Source organism: Panthera tigris, chromosome A3 (genome assembly GCF_018350195.1).
Source record: "Panthera tigris isolate Pti1 chromosome A3, P.tigris_Pti1_mat1.1, whole genome shotgun sequence".
Taxonomy (NCBI): domain Eukaryota; kingdom Metazoa; phylum Chordata; class Mammalia; order Carnivora; family Felidae; genus Panthera; species Panthera tigris.
The window spans coordinates 23,040,871-23,058,070 of record NC_056662.1 but is presented as its reverse complement, the minus strand read 5'-3'; the positions used below and the strand labels follow the sequence as shown (position 1 = coordinate 23,058,070).

Here is a 17,200-nt window from a genome sequence, read left to right as displayed (position 1 = left end):
CAGGATGGTCCTTGGGGACCTTGAGGGGCTGGACAAGGACTAGGAAGGAGTTCTGAAGATACTGGTCTCCTTGTCAGCTGTGGGCCTTGGTCCTTGCTCCCTCCCCCCAGCTCTGAGATGGCATTGGTGGGGGAGAGGCACTACCACGTGTTCCCGCCTTCACTTCTGGATCTGCATATCATCTCCACTGCAAAGGTGGGAGTGTAAGAGGGCTGGATTTAGGGCCTCTCTGGGGCTGTGTGGGGTCTGGCGGCTCCAATTCTCCCCCACCTCCCAGCGTTAGGAGTTTTCCAGAATCAGGGGCCAGGTTGAGAGTTGGGGACAGGAACCATGCCCCCAGAAGCTCCTGGAAGACAGTGCTGCCTGACCTGGGCAAGGGTGAGGAGAATAGAGGCGGCTATGTGCCCGCCTGCCCACCCATTCCTCCAGATGGAGCCTGCGGCAGAGGCAGCCTGTGCCAGCCTCCTCTCTGAGCCACCGTGGCCCAGGGAGGCGCTGCCAGCTCCGTGCAGCGATGAAGCTGGCTTCTGCTGGCCAGCCTGAGGTCATGCCTGCCCGGCAACCCAATGTACAGCCTTTGTGGTGTACAGAACGTGGTCCCTTGGGGGGCACCTCAAGGCGGTCCTGGAAATCAGTGCAGGGGGTGTTGTTCCTATTAAAACCCTTCCTGGGCCACACAGCAGTTCTCTGGGCTCAGCTCTGTGAGCTTCATGGAGCTTTCATAGAACCTGCATGAGAATGATGCTTGTCCATGTAGTCCTCACTTAGTAAATACTGAAAGCTTGAATGAGGCCTAGAGACGAAGAATGACTTGTCCAAGGTCATGTAGCAGCTGAGTGGGAGGGATAGCACTAACGTATCCAGGTCTTCTAGCTCTTGGTTTGAGGTTCTTGCAGCCCAATCTGCTTTCCTTTTGCCATGGCTGTTCCATACACAGGGCTCTGGCAGGGGCTGGACATTATAACCTGGAGCCTGAGGCTACCCCTTAGGAGGGGTCTTGCATTGGCCTCCCAGCCAGTGTCCCCAGAAGGTGAAGAGGAAAGGTCAGGCTGCCTCACAGATAATGGGTCAGGGCTGAGGCAACGGGCAGCTGGTAGCCCTTGACCTTCCTGGTTATAAATGGAGACAAGAGGATGTTGGATGCCCAGGGATGTTCTGGGCCTGAGCCTCCAGAGGCAGTAGATGGGTCTCCTGACTGGACTGGCTGAGGTGGGAAATACCTCTGTGTTAGCTCCAACATGGATTTCTCTGTGGGCCTCTCTGGGCTTCTGTGTCCCCATTTATTAAAAGGTGATAATAATCTCTATCTGTAGTAGTAACAGCGATTATACAATCGGGGTGACGGCATTTATTTTTATTTTTATTTTTATTTTTAAAATTTATTTATTTATTTTGTGTGTGTGTGAGAGAGAGAGAGGAAGAGAGAATCTCAAGCAGGCTCTGCACTGTCAGCACAGAGCCCGATGCGGAGCTCGAAACCCACGAACCATGAGATCATGACCTGAGCTGAAGTCGGACACTTAACTGACTGAGCCACCCAGGCACCCCAGGGTGATGGGATTTATTGAGCACCTACTGTGTGCCAGTGCTTTGCATATCTCACAGCAATCCTGTCAGGTATTATCCACTTTTTACAAATGAGAAACTGAGGCTCAGAGAGGTTGTGTCACCTGCCTGAGGCTACACAGCTGGAAAGTGTGGGACTGTGTGTGTCCAGAGCCCCTCTCTCTTACCATGACATTATACCTGGGGCAGTGTCTGGGAGTACCAGGTTGGTGTCTAGCAGAGCCAGACGACTGATTTGCCAGGGCCAGTCCAGGTAGAGAGGTCTGTGTTGGGTGAGGCAAAGGTGGTTCTGTGGCCCAAGTGCTCCAGAGGGGTAGAGGTAGAGGCAGAGAGGCACTAGCTAGGAGCCCTGAGAGAGGGCTCACCTTGGCCTTTTGCTTCCTGGCCAGGATCCCCTAGAAGTGGGGCTGCTCGCTGCCCCCACTGGCTGTCAGGGAAGTCTAGTTAGCCCCCACACTCATCCACCCCCACCCCCACCCCCACCTCATTCGATAGGACCCTAAAGACCTGAAAACACAGGATGAGAATGCAGGGGGATCAGCTGGGACTGTGACGAAGAGGCCCTATAGGGAGAGGACGTGCATCTGGGTGGATGAGTAAGGTGGGAGAAGGCTGGCACTGCTTCCTTTGTGGGTAGGAGGCTTGTGGATAAGAATAGTAACAGCCGGCATTTATTGAGCACCTATTACATGCGGGCATTGTTTTAAGGGCTTACGTGTACAACTCAAATAATCTTCACAAACCCCTGTGAGGTAGGATTCTTCTCATTTCACAGATTGAGGGAGCTGAGGCTTGCAGGCGGGGGAAAGACAGTTGCTCAGGGTCCCATGGCTAGCTCATAGGGGATCCCTGATCTAAATCCAGGTGGTGTGGACCAGAGCCGTGTTCCTCATGGCATGTCATCAGCCTGCAGTTTCTTCTCAGAGGTCATATTCAGTTTTGTTCAATTTGAAGAATATTCTCTGAGTACCTCCTGCAGGCCCCGTGTCGCCTCTGAGGAGCTCACAGTCTAGCCAGAGAGGCACAGACGGGACACAGGGAAGGTAAAGGGCAGTGTGTTCCATATGCTGAGCATGGATTCCTATTTTGGTGATCAGGAGCTTTTGTGCTGGGCATGAAAGGTCAAGTGGAATTTCAGTAGCTGTGAGGGAAGGGCACCCTCAGGTCAGAGGGGAAGTAAGTAGGGACGCCTTTGATGAAGAGTGGGTGGTCTGCTATGCATGGGGCAGCTGGCACAGGGGGCTGGGGGCACTGGGAGGTGACAAAGTCAGCTCGGGTTTGGGTGTTCGCCAAGGCTCTGGAATCCACCAGACCTGAGCTCTCGTCACAGCTCCACTGTGTACCAGCCATGTACCCTCGGGCACATCACTTAGCTGGCCTGAGCCTCAGTTTCCTCATCTGTAAAATATGGGTAAACACACCTATCGTGTAGAGCCCATGTGTGGTTGCTGTTATATAAAGGACCTAGCTTGCACATCCCAGGGACTCACTAAACATTACTTCTCTCTCCCTTCAGTCCCTCTTGAACATCAAGCTAAGGTGTTTCCACTTGACAGGAGCCTGGAGGCTCTTTGGTCTGCATGGGGCATGCGTGCACTGAGGCATGACAGAACTGTTTGGGAAGGTCCCTTTGTTGACTGTAAGAACCACAGGAGGGGGTGGACTGCAGCCTTGCCTGAGAAGCATCAGCCCTGTGGACTTGGAGGGCTGGGGGAGGGAGGACGTCTACCACGTGGTGGGTGGCTTAGCTGGTTGGGGTGGGGAAGACCACAGGGGCCATTAATTCGGTTTGAGGCCTTGTGAGTTTAGGATGAAGAACTGTCTCCCTTCAGTCATTCTGAAGGTTGCATGGCATCTTTGTGCATCTGGGTTTTTTTTTTCCCCCTTTTGAATAATTTCCTTTGGATGAATCCCCATCAGAGCTTCCTGTATAATAGCAGCAAATTGGGACTAAGTGCCCAACAATAGGAAGATGATTGAGAACGTTTTGGAACATCCAGTGGATAAAGTAATATACAGCCATGAACAGCCACAGAAATACTTATTTTTGCAGCGTAGGGAGTTGTGTACTTGCAAAGCTCCTTTGCATCCTTTATTCATTTCATGTTCCCTGTGACAGAGGTGGGACAGGGGTTAGATTCCTCTGGGGCCCTGAAGAGATGCAAGTTGGGTTCTCATCCCCTTAGGGGCAGGGCTCATGTTTTATTCATTGCTCTCTCCTCAGCTTGTAGCTCAGTGGTTTGCAAATGCTTGTCTGGTTGAAAGAATTGATTGAAAGAACAAAGCAGAGGGGAATTGACTTGTCCAAGGTCATCCAAGCTATAAGACCCAGGACCTGGTCTCCTCATCCTTACCTGCCACATTCTAACCACTGAGTAGCTGTGCAGAGGAGTAGGATGGAGGGGTTCCCAGCCAAGAACTTGGGATGCACACAGACCAGGGCTTAAGTCTACTTTCTGTCCTTATGAGCTGCCACGCTTTGGCAAATTGATCTTTTAAGCTTCGCTTTCCCTATGTGTAATGTAGACAGTCCAACTACCTGCTTTTAGGGTAGTTGTCAAGATTAAGTGATGTAAGGCATGTAAAACTCTTAGCTTGGTAACCAGCACATAGTAAAGTACCCATGAATATGAACTGTGATGATAATGATACAATAATGGGGAAATATATCTGATACAATTAATGTTCAATGGAAAAAAAAAACCATTAACTTATAAGCACTCAGATTATATTGGTGTAAAATTAGATATGACCATGGATAACATTGGAAGAGAACAGGCAGAAAGGGAGCTACTGCAGATGCGATAGGAGGTCAATAAGACTGATCAGAACAACTCTTTATTTATTTATTCATTTATTTATTTATTTATTTATTTAATATATGAAATTTATTGTCAAATTGGTTTCCATACAACACCCAGTGCTCATCCCAAAAGATGCCCTTTTCAATGCCCATCACCTACCCTCCACTCCCTCCCACCCCCCATCAACCCTCAGTTTGCTCTCAGTAGAACAACTCTTTTATTTTTTTTTTATTTTTATTTTTTTAAATTTTTTTTTCAACGTTTTTTATTTATTTTTGGGACAGAGAGAGACAGAGCATGAACGGGGGAGGGTCAGAGAGAGAGGGAGACACAGAATCGGAAACAGGCTCCAGGCTCCGAGCCATCAGCCCAGAGCCTGACGCGGGGCTCGAACTCACGGACCGCGAGATCGTGACCTGGCTGAAGTCGGACGCTTAACCGACTGCGCCACCCAGGCGCCCCAGAACAACTCTTTTAAAAAAGACTTGATTTCTGGAGCGCCTGGGTGACTCAGTTGGTTAAGCATCCGACTTCAGCTCAGGTCATGATCTCACTGTCCATGAGTTCGATCCCCGTATCAGGCTCTGTGCTGGCAACTCAAAGCCTGGAGCCTGCTTCAGATTCTGTGTCTCCCTCTCTCTCTGCCCCTTCCCTGCTTGCACTCTGTCTCTCTTACTCTCAAAAATGAATAAATGTTAAAAAAAAATTAAAAATACTTTATTTCTTCTTTAGTTTTAATTTAAAAAGACATATATGAAAATCTTAATAATTCGGATGTGTATTCTCCCCTTGTCTCCCTAACCAAAATCCTCTCCAGAAGTAGCCAATGATAATAATATGTTTGTTGTGGGTCCTGCCAGGGTATTTTTTTTTTTTAAGTTTATTTATTTAGTTTGAGAGAGAGAGAGAGTGTGCACATAAGCAGGGGAAGGACAGAGAGAGAAAGGGAGAGAGAGAGAATCAGGCTCTGTGCTGTCAGCGTGGAACCCAACATGGGGCTTGATCCCACCAACCATAAGATCATGACCTGTGCCGAAATCAAGAGTCAGACACTTAACCACCCAGGCGCCCCCTGCCAGGGTATTTTCTATGCCTACATAAGCATACAAACCAGAATGGGGCCATAAATTATATCATTGTTTTACAATTTGCATTTTTTTCATTTACATTTTGACATCTTTTTATGTCGGTATAAAATCCATCGCAAAATTTTTCACAAGTACGTAACACTTTTGTAACTCATTTAAAGACTTTTTTTTTACATTTATTCATTTTTGAGAGACAGAGAGAGACAGAGCACAAGTGGGGGAGGGGCAGAGAGAGGGAGACACAGCATCCGAAGCAGGCTCCAGGCTCCGAGCTGTCAGCACAGAGCTCGACACGGGGCTTGAACCCATGAGCTGTGAGATCATGACCTGAGACGAAGTCGGATGCCTAACCGACTAAGCCACCCAGGTGCCCCTGTAACTCATTTGTTAAAAATGGGTGTATCCTAGTTACTTTGGCCAGTGCCCTGTTGATGGACATTTAAAGTTATTCCCAATTTTACTCTATTCTAAATAATGCTGACAATGAACTCTAAGAGTATTTGAACAATTAGAGAAAATGAAGTGAAAGAAGGAGTCAGAAACTGTGAGGCCATGAGGGCTGCCTGGGGAGGTCTACAGGTCTGCACCCACCCCACCACCCCTGCTTCTCAGCAGAGCCTGGGGGACAAGGATACTGAGGACTGGCCTGCTCAAAGGGTGGGGATATCCCAGGGAAACCCCCTTCTGTCACTGACCCACTATGAAGCTCACTTGTGGAACTTCCAAATTCTCTTTGGATGCTACAAGCTGCTGCCTGGGTCATGCTGTCACTCACACCTTGAGTGTCCTTGGACAAGTTCTTTGCCTTCTTTGGACCTCACTTTGCCCATCGATGTGGTAGTGACAACCTTACTGACGAGAGCCACTGTTGCCACTTACTGAGTGCTGTGTGACAACATGGTGCCAGGGCGAGCTTCATATGCATTCTCTCATTTCTTTCACACTAAATGCTTTTGAGGCATCGGGGATGTTATTCTCATTTTGCATGCTCAAACTGGCTCTCAGTGAGGTTAAGTAACTTGCCCAAGGTCCTCAAGCCAGGATTCAAACTCTGGTCCAAAGCCTGCTCATAACTGCTGTTCCATGTTCCCTCTCACCAGCTGCTGATCGGTGAGGTCCAAGTGAAATGATGATTATAAAGGGATTCTTTAAATTGTAAACCACCCCACGTGTGGGAGGGGTTGGTACTGCTGTTATTATTTCTACATCCAGAGCAACGGTAGCTTTGGTTACATGGTTGACAGTAAGTTGGAGGTTGTGGGATGTGGCAGGATTGAGGGGGAAGAGCACGAGACCGTCAGCCAGCAGATCTGGGTCCTAGTGCTGGCTCTACTTGAACTGACTAGCTTTGTGACCTTGGCCGGCCAACGCAGCCTGGGGAATGAGCCCATCTGCCCTGTGTGGCCCTTGTGCAGCTCAAAATGAGACAAAGCCTGGAAGGCGGCCAGCTCATCGCCTGGCTTTCAGAGGAAGACCCGCTACGGGGAGGTCTCTGTCTGCCTCTGCAGTCATCAGTGTGGTCCAGGCAGGAGGCATTTCTCTTTTCTGATGCCGTTACTCTGCAGTCCTGGGCATATCATGCGGTCCCCAGCCCACAACTGCACATTCAGCCTGTGGCTCCGCGGTGGCACATGAACCCTTTGGGCAAGAAGCCAGTGCTGACGGGTGGCAGCCTCTTCACGTTGCTTGGTTTTGTTTAATGCGGTGCCCACGGGCACCGCAAGCCTCTGACAGACTGCCATCTCCCCGCTACCGAATGAACGACTGCAGGCCCAGCTCCTGTTTTAACCCCACAGCCTCTGTCGGGGGCTCCTGAGCCTTGGCCGGGAGGCTACACAGGGCCCCAGAGGCAGCTGTCTCAGCCTGCGCCCTCCTCCCTCGCGGCAGGGAGGCATTTCGTTCACGTCCACCCAGAGGTTGTCACTCTGGGAAGTGAATGCTCTGTGCTGGGGAAATCCCTGTAGGAAGGAACATCATCTCTAGAGGGGAAAGAGTAAGTCTTAATAGGCTCGTACTCCCTGTCTCTTTTCTTTTAATTCTTTTCTTTTTCTCTTCTGACTCCAAAAGTAATACATGTTCATAGGGGAAAAATTGTGAGACCCAGAAAAACCCCCTAAAAAGCCGAAAGAGAGAAGTGTGTAATTCCTTCTCTAAGGGAGTGCTATTGTTCACACTTTAGCCTTCTGGCTTAATGCTCAAGGTGAGAATATCTACTATTTCTTGAGTACTAACTGTGGGTTTTGGCATGTGTTGAGTGCTTTATGGGCATGATCTGGTTCAATTTTCATAGTAACCGTGTGAAATAGGCATCATCATGAATTTTACAGATGAAGACACTGAGGCACAGAGAGGTTAAGAGACCTGTTTAGGTTCTCCTTGTCTCCCATTTTATCCCTGACCACTAGATGATTCTGCCTTTTCCCGATTTCTCCTCCCCTCCCTCTCTAATTCATGTGTTTGTTTAGTGTCGGGAAGTGTTGTCAGTCAGATTCTGGCAGAAAACAGAATTCCACTCAGATGCTTACACTAAGGAGTTGTGAATAAAGGTGTGGGCAGGGTTAAGGGAATCCACAAGGGTACCCACAAAATAACAGTGGCAGAAGCTGTTTTCACCATTCTGCCTGAATGAGCAGAGGAAGGGAACAGTATTACCAGAAATCAGTGATGGCTGGACCTGTACAAGTTGCTGACACAGAGGGCTCAGCCACTGCCAGAACCACAGGGAGGGAAATTGGGAAGATGTTCCCCAACTTCCCATTGGCCTTTAACTCATGCCTCCCATTGGCCAAACCCAACCAGAAGTCAGCAGGCAAGGAAGCTCAGTCCTAGGTGTCAGCCTCCCGCTTCTTTGAGCAAGGCATAGACCTGGAGGTGCAACAGCTCAGGAGACGTGGTTGGAAGGGGATGGGAGAGATGTGCCCCCTGAGTTCCCCAAAAGAAAGAAGTTATCTCGGTAACTGTGATTTTTGAAAACATCATTCAAAACAGAAGTCTCACTTGCTGCCTGGCATTCTCTTGATGTTTTGGTGTCTTTCACACCCTGTCCATCTCTCTCTCTTTCTCTTTCTTCTTTCTCCTTCCTTCTATTAGTTCCTACCTGGTTCGGAATTCCCAAGACTGCCTGGGCAAAAGTCACAGGTGTGCAAGATTTAGAAGAGAGCCTTACTGGCTAGGGAGTAATTGTCGTGACCATAGACACACATGGCTGTATGTACCCTCATGATATTCCACTGCTGTGCACATGCATGCAAAGGCATCCTTCTGGTATATATCATCAGCATCTATAATATACTCTTCCTAAAATATATGACTTTAACTTTTGTATCTGAAAGTCCTTGGTTGTCTGTGATGTCCTTTGTCTACATGGCTGTACTCTGAAGTGCGGGGACAGGGGTTCTCATCCCTGTTTGGCAGATGAGGAAGCTGATGTTTACAAGGGGGAAGTGACTTGCCCAAGACCCTTCAGATAGGAAGTGGCAGAACTGAAGCAAGACACAGTGGTCCTGACTCTGAACTCAGCTCTTCCCAGTATATTTGTCTTTCACTCTTGGGAAGTTTTTCCTTAGCCAGACTCACCCTTTGGAGAAATTAGTACAGGCCTCCTGAGGCTGCTAAAATGCCATGGAGTGGGAGGGACTTGGGAGTCAGAGAGACTTGGCACAATCCTATGACCTTGGGCAAATCAGCATACCTCTTTGGGTCTGTGTGTCCTCATCAGTAAAATAAGGATGATAGTATCAGGAGTTTGGATGGAAAAGTCAGGTGCTTAATGTCTGATAAGTCATCAGGACAGGCTGGCTGGCTGGTAGCCACAAAGACTCCCGAGGTGAATGCAACCCAGGTCTCTGTCCTCAGTTGAGTAGACTTAAAACTTGTCTTGTTGGTGTTTTACCCACCCATCACCCACTTGTCCATCTACCCATCCTTCTGACACCAGACCCCCTGGGTTTCACTTCTGGTACTGCCATGCACTAGTGTATGATCTTGGGCAAGTTTCTTAACTTCTCAGTGCTCCAGTTTCTTCTTTTATAAAATAGAGATAATAAAAGTACTTATTATAGGTTATTGTGAAGGTTAAAAGAGTTCAATTGATATAAAGTGTTTAGGCTGGTGCCTGGCAAATGGCAAACTCTGTAAATGTTAGCTTTGTTGGTATTTACCAAGAATTACACTCAGTCCTGGGGATAATGGCAAATGAGTCAGATAAAGTTTTGTTTTTATGGAGTTGATGTTCTAGAGGAATAGAAACAAGTAAAAAGAAATACGTTTCATTTGTGATAGTTGCTGTGGAAAAAAAAAATACCAAAACCACCCAACTGGCATGGTTGCTTAATCAGCCCAGCGTTTCTGTTTGGGGTAATGAAAAATTTTGGAAACAGATAGTGGCAATTGATTGTTGCACAAGGTTGTGACTAATTCACATCATGGAATAGTTACACTTAAAAATGGTAAAAATGGCAAAACCAACATAAAATAAAACCAAGCCCCATATCCAGCATGCTCTCACCAAAAAAAAAAAAAAAAAAAAAAAAAAAGGGGTGGGGGGAAAGACCTACTTAGAGAGGTCAAGAGGTGCATGGATTGAGGTCTTAAGGATGAGAGCTGCCATGCCAAGAGATGGGACAAGCCCACTGTCTGTGTGGGCAAAGCCCCACAGCAGGGGCTAGCCTCTTGTGGTTGAGGAGCAGACAGAAAGTATGACAGGCTCATAGCGATGGTGGAGCTGATGCAGCGGCCATAAGCAGGGACCTTTAACTTTGATAAGAAGCTTGTATTTTATTTTGATAGTAACTCATTGAAGGTTTTAAGGAGGGTCTCCAAGAAAATGGACAGCATAGGAAATACAGTCAATGGTGTCTTAATAGTGTTGTATGATGCCTGATGGTAGCTACACCCGTGGGGAGCATAGTGACATATAGTTGTCCATTCACTATATTGGGAAATGAAGGTAATGTGGTGTGTCAACTATAACTTGAATTTTTAAAAAATGAGGACGCCATCCAGATGGAGTTTACAAAAGATCCCTGTGGCTGTTCTGAAGAGAATAAACCCTAGAGGGGCCCAAGTGGCCACAGAGAGTCCGTGAAGGAGGCTAGGCAGCCATGGGTTGCCAGTGGCTTGGGCCTGTGCTATGCCTGTGGGGATTGGAAAAAAAGAACAAATCCAAGTTACTGGATTCAGAGATGCTGATTCACTCTAACCTTGGCTGTAGGGTCTGATGTATAAACTGGCTGGTTCATTTTTAATGAGTTGGTACAATTACAGGCCAAGTGGATATTGCCTTGCCTGGGCTAGGATGTCCTCTCCTAGCAGGCCACCCAGATGGAAAGCCATAGTGCCCCTGGAGGGGGAGCCAGGGGAGCCAGCCATTGGCAGCAACGTTAAAGAGTATCAAATGCTGCCAGCCTTCTGGACTTGCCTCAGATTGGGCTGTGCCCCTTTCCTCCAGACGGGACTGGTGTGGGTACCATCAGCATTTACTTCTCTGGCTGGCCTTTCTCCCTTCGAATGCTGTGCATTGATTGGGTTTTCATATGTTAGTGCCATCAGTCTGGACTTTCTGGCCTTTCTTTCTTTCTTTCTTTCTTTCTTTCTTCCTTTCTTCCTTTCTTCCTTTCTTTCTTCCTTTCTTCCTTTCTTCCTTTCTTCCTTTCTTTCTGTCTTTCATGTTTATTTAATTTTGAGAGAGAGAGAGAGGCACAGAATCCAAAGCAGGCTCCAGGCTCTGAGCTGTCAGCACAGAGCCCGATGCGGGGCTCGATCCCACGAGCTGTGAGGTCATGACCTGAACCGAAGTGGAATGCTTAGCTGACTGAGCCACCCAGGTGCACCTGTTCTCTGTTTCTTACAACATATCTTTCTCTATCCGTTCTGGGGTGGCACTTCTTTCTCTCTCTTTTTTTTTTTTTAATGTTTGTTTATTTTTGAGAGAAATAGCATGAGTGGGGAAGGGGCAGAAAGAGAGGGAGACACAGAATCCGAAGCCGGCTCCAGGCTCGGAGCTGTCAGCACAGAGCCAGACGTGGGGCTCAAACCCATGGACTGTAAGATCATGAACTGAGCCTAAGTCGGACCCTTAACCGACTGAACCACCCAGGTGCCCCTGGGCTGGTACTTCTGAACTCCTGGTTCTCAGACTACTCCCTGTTTCTCATTACTGTTGGTGATTATAGACCCTCTCAGGGTTGTTTTATTGGGGACACACCATGCTCATTGCTCTGTCTTGGTTAGTTTCCTGAATCTCTACCACCACTCTCAGAGGGAGGGAGGAGTATCTCCATTTTACGGATGAGGCGACTGAGGCTCAGAGCATTGAAGTCACTTGCCCATGGTCACAGAGTGAGCCAGTGGTGGAGCCAGGCTTCAGGTCTGATCTAAGTCTGCCCCCTGCGCTGGTATCCTGTGGGGTGTCCATGAGATGATGGTGTGTTGAATCCCTGACCCTGGGCCTGGCCTGCAGCGGTGCTTAGTGGTGGGAGTCTTGCCCTTTCCATCAGAGTAATGCTTACGACTCTTGCAAGGCTGCCTGCCGCACCCCCCAGTTCCCTCACTTCTCCCCATCTCCAACCTGTTCCACCTGCCAGGCTGTTTGGAGCTCACCTTTTGTAGGCTTCTTGTTCTGAGGTGTCAGGATGTCAAAGCCTCCTCTCTGTCCTCCGCACAGCCCTCCTTGTTCCCCATCTCTGGACATTTGCCCACTTGGTGACTCAGCCCAAGTGCCCTCCCTGCCATACCCATAGTTCTCCCTTTTTGCAAAACCTAACTCCACTCCCTACCCTGTAAGCCTTTTTTTGGGTACTCTAGGTCATACTCCCAATTGCCAACTCCCCAGAATCTTCTAGAGGCTGACACATACACCAATAAATCTAAATCACATCCTGCCTGGGTGTTTAGCCATTTTCTGGGTGAGCATCACACTCCCGTGTTGCAGTGAGATCCAAGGAACCAGCACGTGCTTCCCCTGGGGCCCCCCGCAGTGCCCAGAGGGCTCCCGTAGTCTCTGCTGGCCTGGGTCTGGGCAGAACTGTGCCCACGTGACTGGCCTTGGCAGAAGCCAAGGCCAGGTTCCTGGCTTGCTTTCTGTGGCCTAGTGAGAGAACCATGCTGTTATCCTTGGACTTGTCAAATAAAGAAGGATCTCATCATAGGCTTAAATAATAATAATAATAATAATAATAATAATAATGTTACTTTTCTTTTAAATTCATAAAAATTTTAAGTTTAAGCAGACTTTGTCTTCTTCTCATCTTGTCATACCAAGCCCCATGCATTGGAATATTTTATTTTTTAACCTCTAATTTTTTTTTAAATCAAGAAATATCCAAGTGTAATAGAAAAATTGAGAATCACAGTTAAACAGAAAGAAGGAAAAATAATCTGTATTCCTGGCATCTAGAAACAACTATAATTAATACTTTGTTGAATATTCTGCATCTATATAGATGTATTCATCAAAATAGGGTCAATCTGTACAAGCTGCTGTGGATCAAGCTTGTCATTCAGACATTTCCATGATCTTTTACATCATCTTTTTTTTACTCTGTAGAAAGCATGAGCCATCATTTATCTAACCAGGCCTAGGCTGTGGGGTTGTTGTTGGGGCTCATGCCACCTGTTTGGCTCCCAGCCTGGGCTAGAGTGCTTTCTCCTTCCAGTTGATTCTGTTCAAGTTTGCTTGAGGCAGCAGAGTGAGGTGGGAAGAATAATGGCCGCAGCGCTCGGATCTGGAGAGACAGGAGGCTGGATGGGAAGGAGAGTGGGTGGGAGGGACCAGGGAAGATCTGTCTGCCTGTCAGTCATTCAAGTCTCTTTTGCTGTCTGAATCTCACCTGGAAAAGAAGAGATTGAAAGACTTCCTCCTCCTCTCATGTGTGGTGCTGTTAGCACCAGGCATTCCCAGCCAGCAGGTCGTGCTGGAGAGCTGGGCAGGGGAAGAGCTCAGATATTTATCTAAGACTGCTGTCCTGGCTGTTTGATGCAGGTCCCGAGAAGGTTCAGGGAGTACAGTCTGAAACCAGACTGAAGTGGAGGGGAGGAGTAGATGCGCCAGAGCCTCTGGACTGCCTGGGCCTATGAAGGTCATGTGGAATCTGCTTCTCACAGCAGAAAGCCTACAGCTTAGTCTGTAGATTTTTTAAAAATCTTTACTTACTTTTGAGAGAGAGAGAGAGAGAGAGAGAGGCGGAGTGCCAGCGGGAGAGGAACAGAGAGAGAAGGAGACACAGAGTCCGAAGCAGGCTCCAGGCTCTGAGCTGTCAGCACAGAGCCTGACACAGGGCTCGAACTCTCGAACTGTGGGATCATGACCTGAGCCAAAGTCAGACACTTGACTGACTGAGCCACCCAGGAACCCTTGTAGATTTTTTTTAATGCAAAATTAAGTAGTAAATTTATTTTAAGGGTTCTTCTTACAGACCTTACCTAGCATAATGGCTGATATCCTCAAGTGCAGGTCTAGAAGAGATCTAGACCCAAGCAGACAAGTCTTATTCTGACCCTATGATGCCATGAGCTCTCCTGGAGCTGCTTCTATTACTTTGTGTCCTGACACAGAGTTGACACTCGGTGTCACATAAGTGACAGAGAGCCTTTATTTAACTGTGGCTTTAAGGTGAGCCACAAAGCCCAGGGTAATGACATGAGTGGAAAGCATTTCTGGGTGGGGATGAGACAGTGTGACCAAGGCCTTCCCTTCCTCCTCATCTTACTTCTTAATAGCAGCATCAGTAACAACAAACCCTTTCATTTGTGCTACTAGTTATAGCTTATAAAGTGTGACCTGTTCAGGGCCCTAGAGCTCTTGTCTGGCCTAGTGGGGCACGCAGGGCCCCTGGCTTTCTGTCCAATACCCTTTGCTTTGGGCTGGGCTGATGCTTTCTGAATGTTGGGAGAGAAGCTGAAGGAGAAGAAGGGAGTGTGGGGTAAGGGCTTAGAGCATGTGCATAGCACAAGGTAGGGCCAATGTCCGTCTGTCTCTCTGCTCATTGGAGCCCTCCCATGGTGGATGGGTTTGGGAAGAGACCTGCCAGGTGTAATCTGAATCTTTCTCATTTAATATAATGGAATTAGAGGGAGGCTCTAGACTCAAGGGTGAGGGTTACTGCCCATTTCTCTGTTCCTCGGGTTTTGGCTCAAACTTTTTTTTTTTTGAGGATCCACTCTGATTGGGGTCAGGAATAGGTGCTTTTGCCACATTAAAAAAAAACCCAATTTGTGAGTTAAAAATATATGTATGTTTAAAATTATACAAGAATTCCAAAGCACATAATGTAAAAAATGAAGTTCTCTTTTTTATCCCACCCTGTGGAACTCCCACTTTTTCCTTTATCCATTTCTCAATTATTAACCTGTCTTAACATTTTGGTCAGTATCCTTTCAGATCTTTCACTACATGTATATAAACAAAAAGAGGTATTGTTGAGGTTATTGTTGTTTTTTTTTTTTTTAATATAAAAATGGGACCATGCCGTTCTTTCTCTTTTCCTCTCCTTGCAGTTTGCTTTTTCTAACAGAATAGCTGGGCAATAGGTCCCTGATTCTCTGAAATCTCATTTCCTGCTCCAAGGGGAAAAGGGTAAGAGTAGCCTTGCCTCAGAGATAATTTCTTTAAGTCCTTTGCTTTTTGGGTGAGTCCTAGTAAGATGAAGTGACTGCCCCGTTTGTGGCAGACCTGGGGCCTGTGCTCAGTTCTCCTGACTTTTACATCATCAGGGCTATGTGTTTTTGTAATAGTGCCCTCCTATCTTATCCTTGAGATCCATTCTGTCAACATCCCTGTGGAGAGAGTGGTGTAGGAATTATTGAGGCTTGGGGCATGAAGAGCCTTGCTCAGAGTCCGTGCTGGAAGGGCCTGGAGCCCAGGGCTCTTTTGGTTGAGTTCAGTTTATCCACCGTTTATTGAGAGGCTACTGTGTGCCAGGTGCTCCTGTTGGAGAGACAGCCTGGCCGAGGGCCTGCCTGGAGGGGGTCACTGACTAGCCTTTGTGCTCTTGGCAGAGCGGGGTTCCCTGGAGAGACTCTTCATTGCCCTGAAGAAGGGCCCCCTTCCAGAACTGGGCCAAGAGACAGGAGGAGTCCCTGAGGAGCTATATGGTCGCTAGAGTGGGAGGGGGTCTGTGACCTCAGCTGCGGCCAGTAACCCCTGACTTCTGCTCTCTTCCCATCCCCACTTCCTCTGTCTCTTCCTGCCTCCCTCCTTCCTTCTCTCTGTGGCTCTTTGTCCATTTGTCTCCATCTGTCTTTCTCTGCATGTGGTTCCTGTCCCCCTCTCTCTATTCTGTCACACCATCGCTGCCCCTTTCCCCTGTCATGTGCTCTCCTTCATGCAAATGCAGGTGTGCTGGTCACCATGACAACAGAGACAGGCCCGGATTCTGAGGTGAAGAAGGCTCAGGAGGAGACCCCACAGCAGCCTGAGGCAGCCGCTGCGGCGACCACCCCTGTGACCCCTGCAGGCCACGGCCACCCCGAGGCCAACTCCAATGAGAAGCACCCGCCCCAGCAGGACACTCAGCCTGCTGAACAGGTGTGTGCCTGAGAGCATGGGTATCCCTCTTCCTGCCTAACAGGAATCCAGAGCCAGTTCTTAGTGGGGAGGGAAGAAGGAAACTGAGATTTATTACTGACCCGCTACGTTCCAAGCACTGTGCTAGGGGCATCGTGTTCACTTTTATTTAATTCTCCCAAACCTACAGAGCATGTATATACATATATACATAAACATATACATATACATATACATATACATATACATATACATATACACACACATACATATATATATTCACATACATATATATATATACACACACGCACGGATATATATATACACACACATACATATACATATATATATACATACATATATATATATACACACATACATATATACACACACACATATAATACATATATTTTAATTAAGTTAGCACTACACCCAACATGGGGCTTGAACTCATGACTCTGAGATCAAGAGTCATATGCTCTACCGATTGAGCCAGCCAGACACCCCTAAGAGAATAATATTAATTGTCATATTTTACACTTGGGGAAATAGTGGCTCAGCAGATGATGTGAGTTACTCAAGGTCATGTTGCTGGGTGATGGGTGGACGTAAAACCTAGATCTGATTTCCAAAACTTGTGTTCTTTCAACCTTATTTTCCTATTCTCTGAACCTGTCCATTCTAGCCTGGCAAGCCCAGTATAACCCCAGAGCAAAATCCATTACCCTGAAGGGACAGGGGACCTACTGAATCACCTAGCTGTCGAATTCACACCCCCCTTCATTCACAACAGGCCAAGAGGGTAGGAAGTTGGCCAAGGTCATTGAGGGCATTGGTGGCAGTTAGGCCTGGCTGGCAGGCCCTTCCCTCCATTAGGTCAGTCCATAAGCTCTCAGCCTCATGCTAGACCAGTGACAGTCTGATAAGGAGGAGGCCAGATGGATGCTCTGATAACTCACATGCTATTTTAGGGAGATAGGGCAGCCCTGGTCACCGGCTTTGGTTCTGTGGGATGCCTCCCTCCACCCGAAGAAGTGGACCCCTTCCATGAGCCTACTCTGTTGCATATAGTAGCTCTGGCTCTCCTCCTGCGTATACCTGCCATAGCTACTGGCCACCCTGGGGGTCTTGGAGGCCAGTGGCTCTCATTTTGGGGGCCATCTTAGCCCCAGCTGCTGCATTGTTATTGTGTCTCTTTTGGATGAAAGGCTGTGGTCTCAAGCTCACTGACCAGACTT

General features: G+C 47.8%; 1 protein-coding gene across 12 annotated transcripts in view; it reads left to right on the top strand.

Annotated features, from left to right (window-relative positions):
- The window catches only part of EPB41L1 (erythrocyte membrane protein band 4.1 like 1), a 152,530-nt gene that overhangs the window by 83,860 nt on the left and 51,470 nt on the right, over positions 1–17,200 (top strand). For all 12 annotated transcript variants that reach the window (XM_042980487.1, XM_042980482.1, XM_042980484.1 and 9 more), the window contains one exon: positions 15,793–15,983. In XM_042980487.1, the coding sequence (XP_042836421.1) occupies positions 15,807–15,983 (177 nt within the window). In that variant the 5' untranslated portion in view covers positions 15,793–15,806. The remainder of the gene's footprint in view (positions 1–15,792; positions 15,984–17,200) is intronic.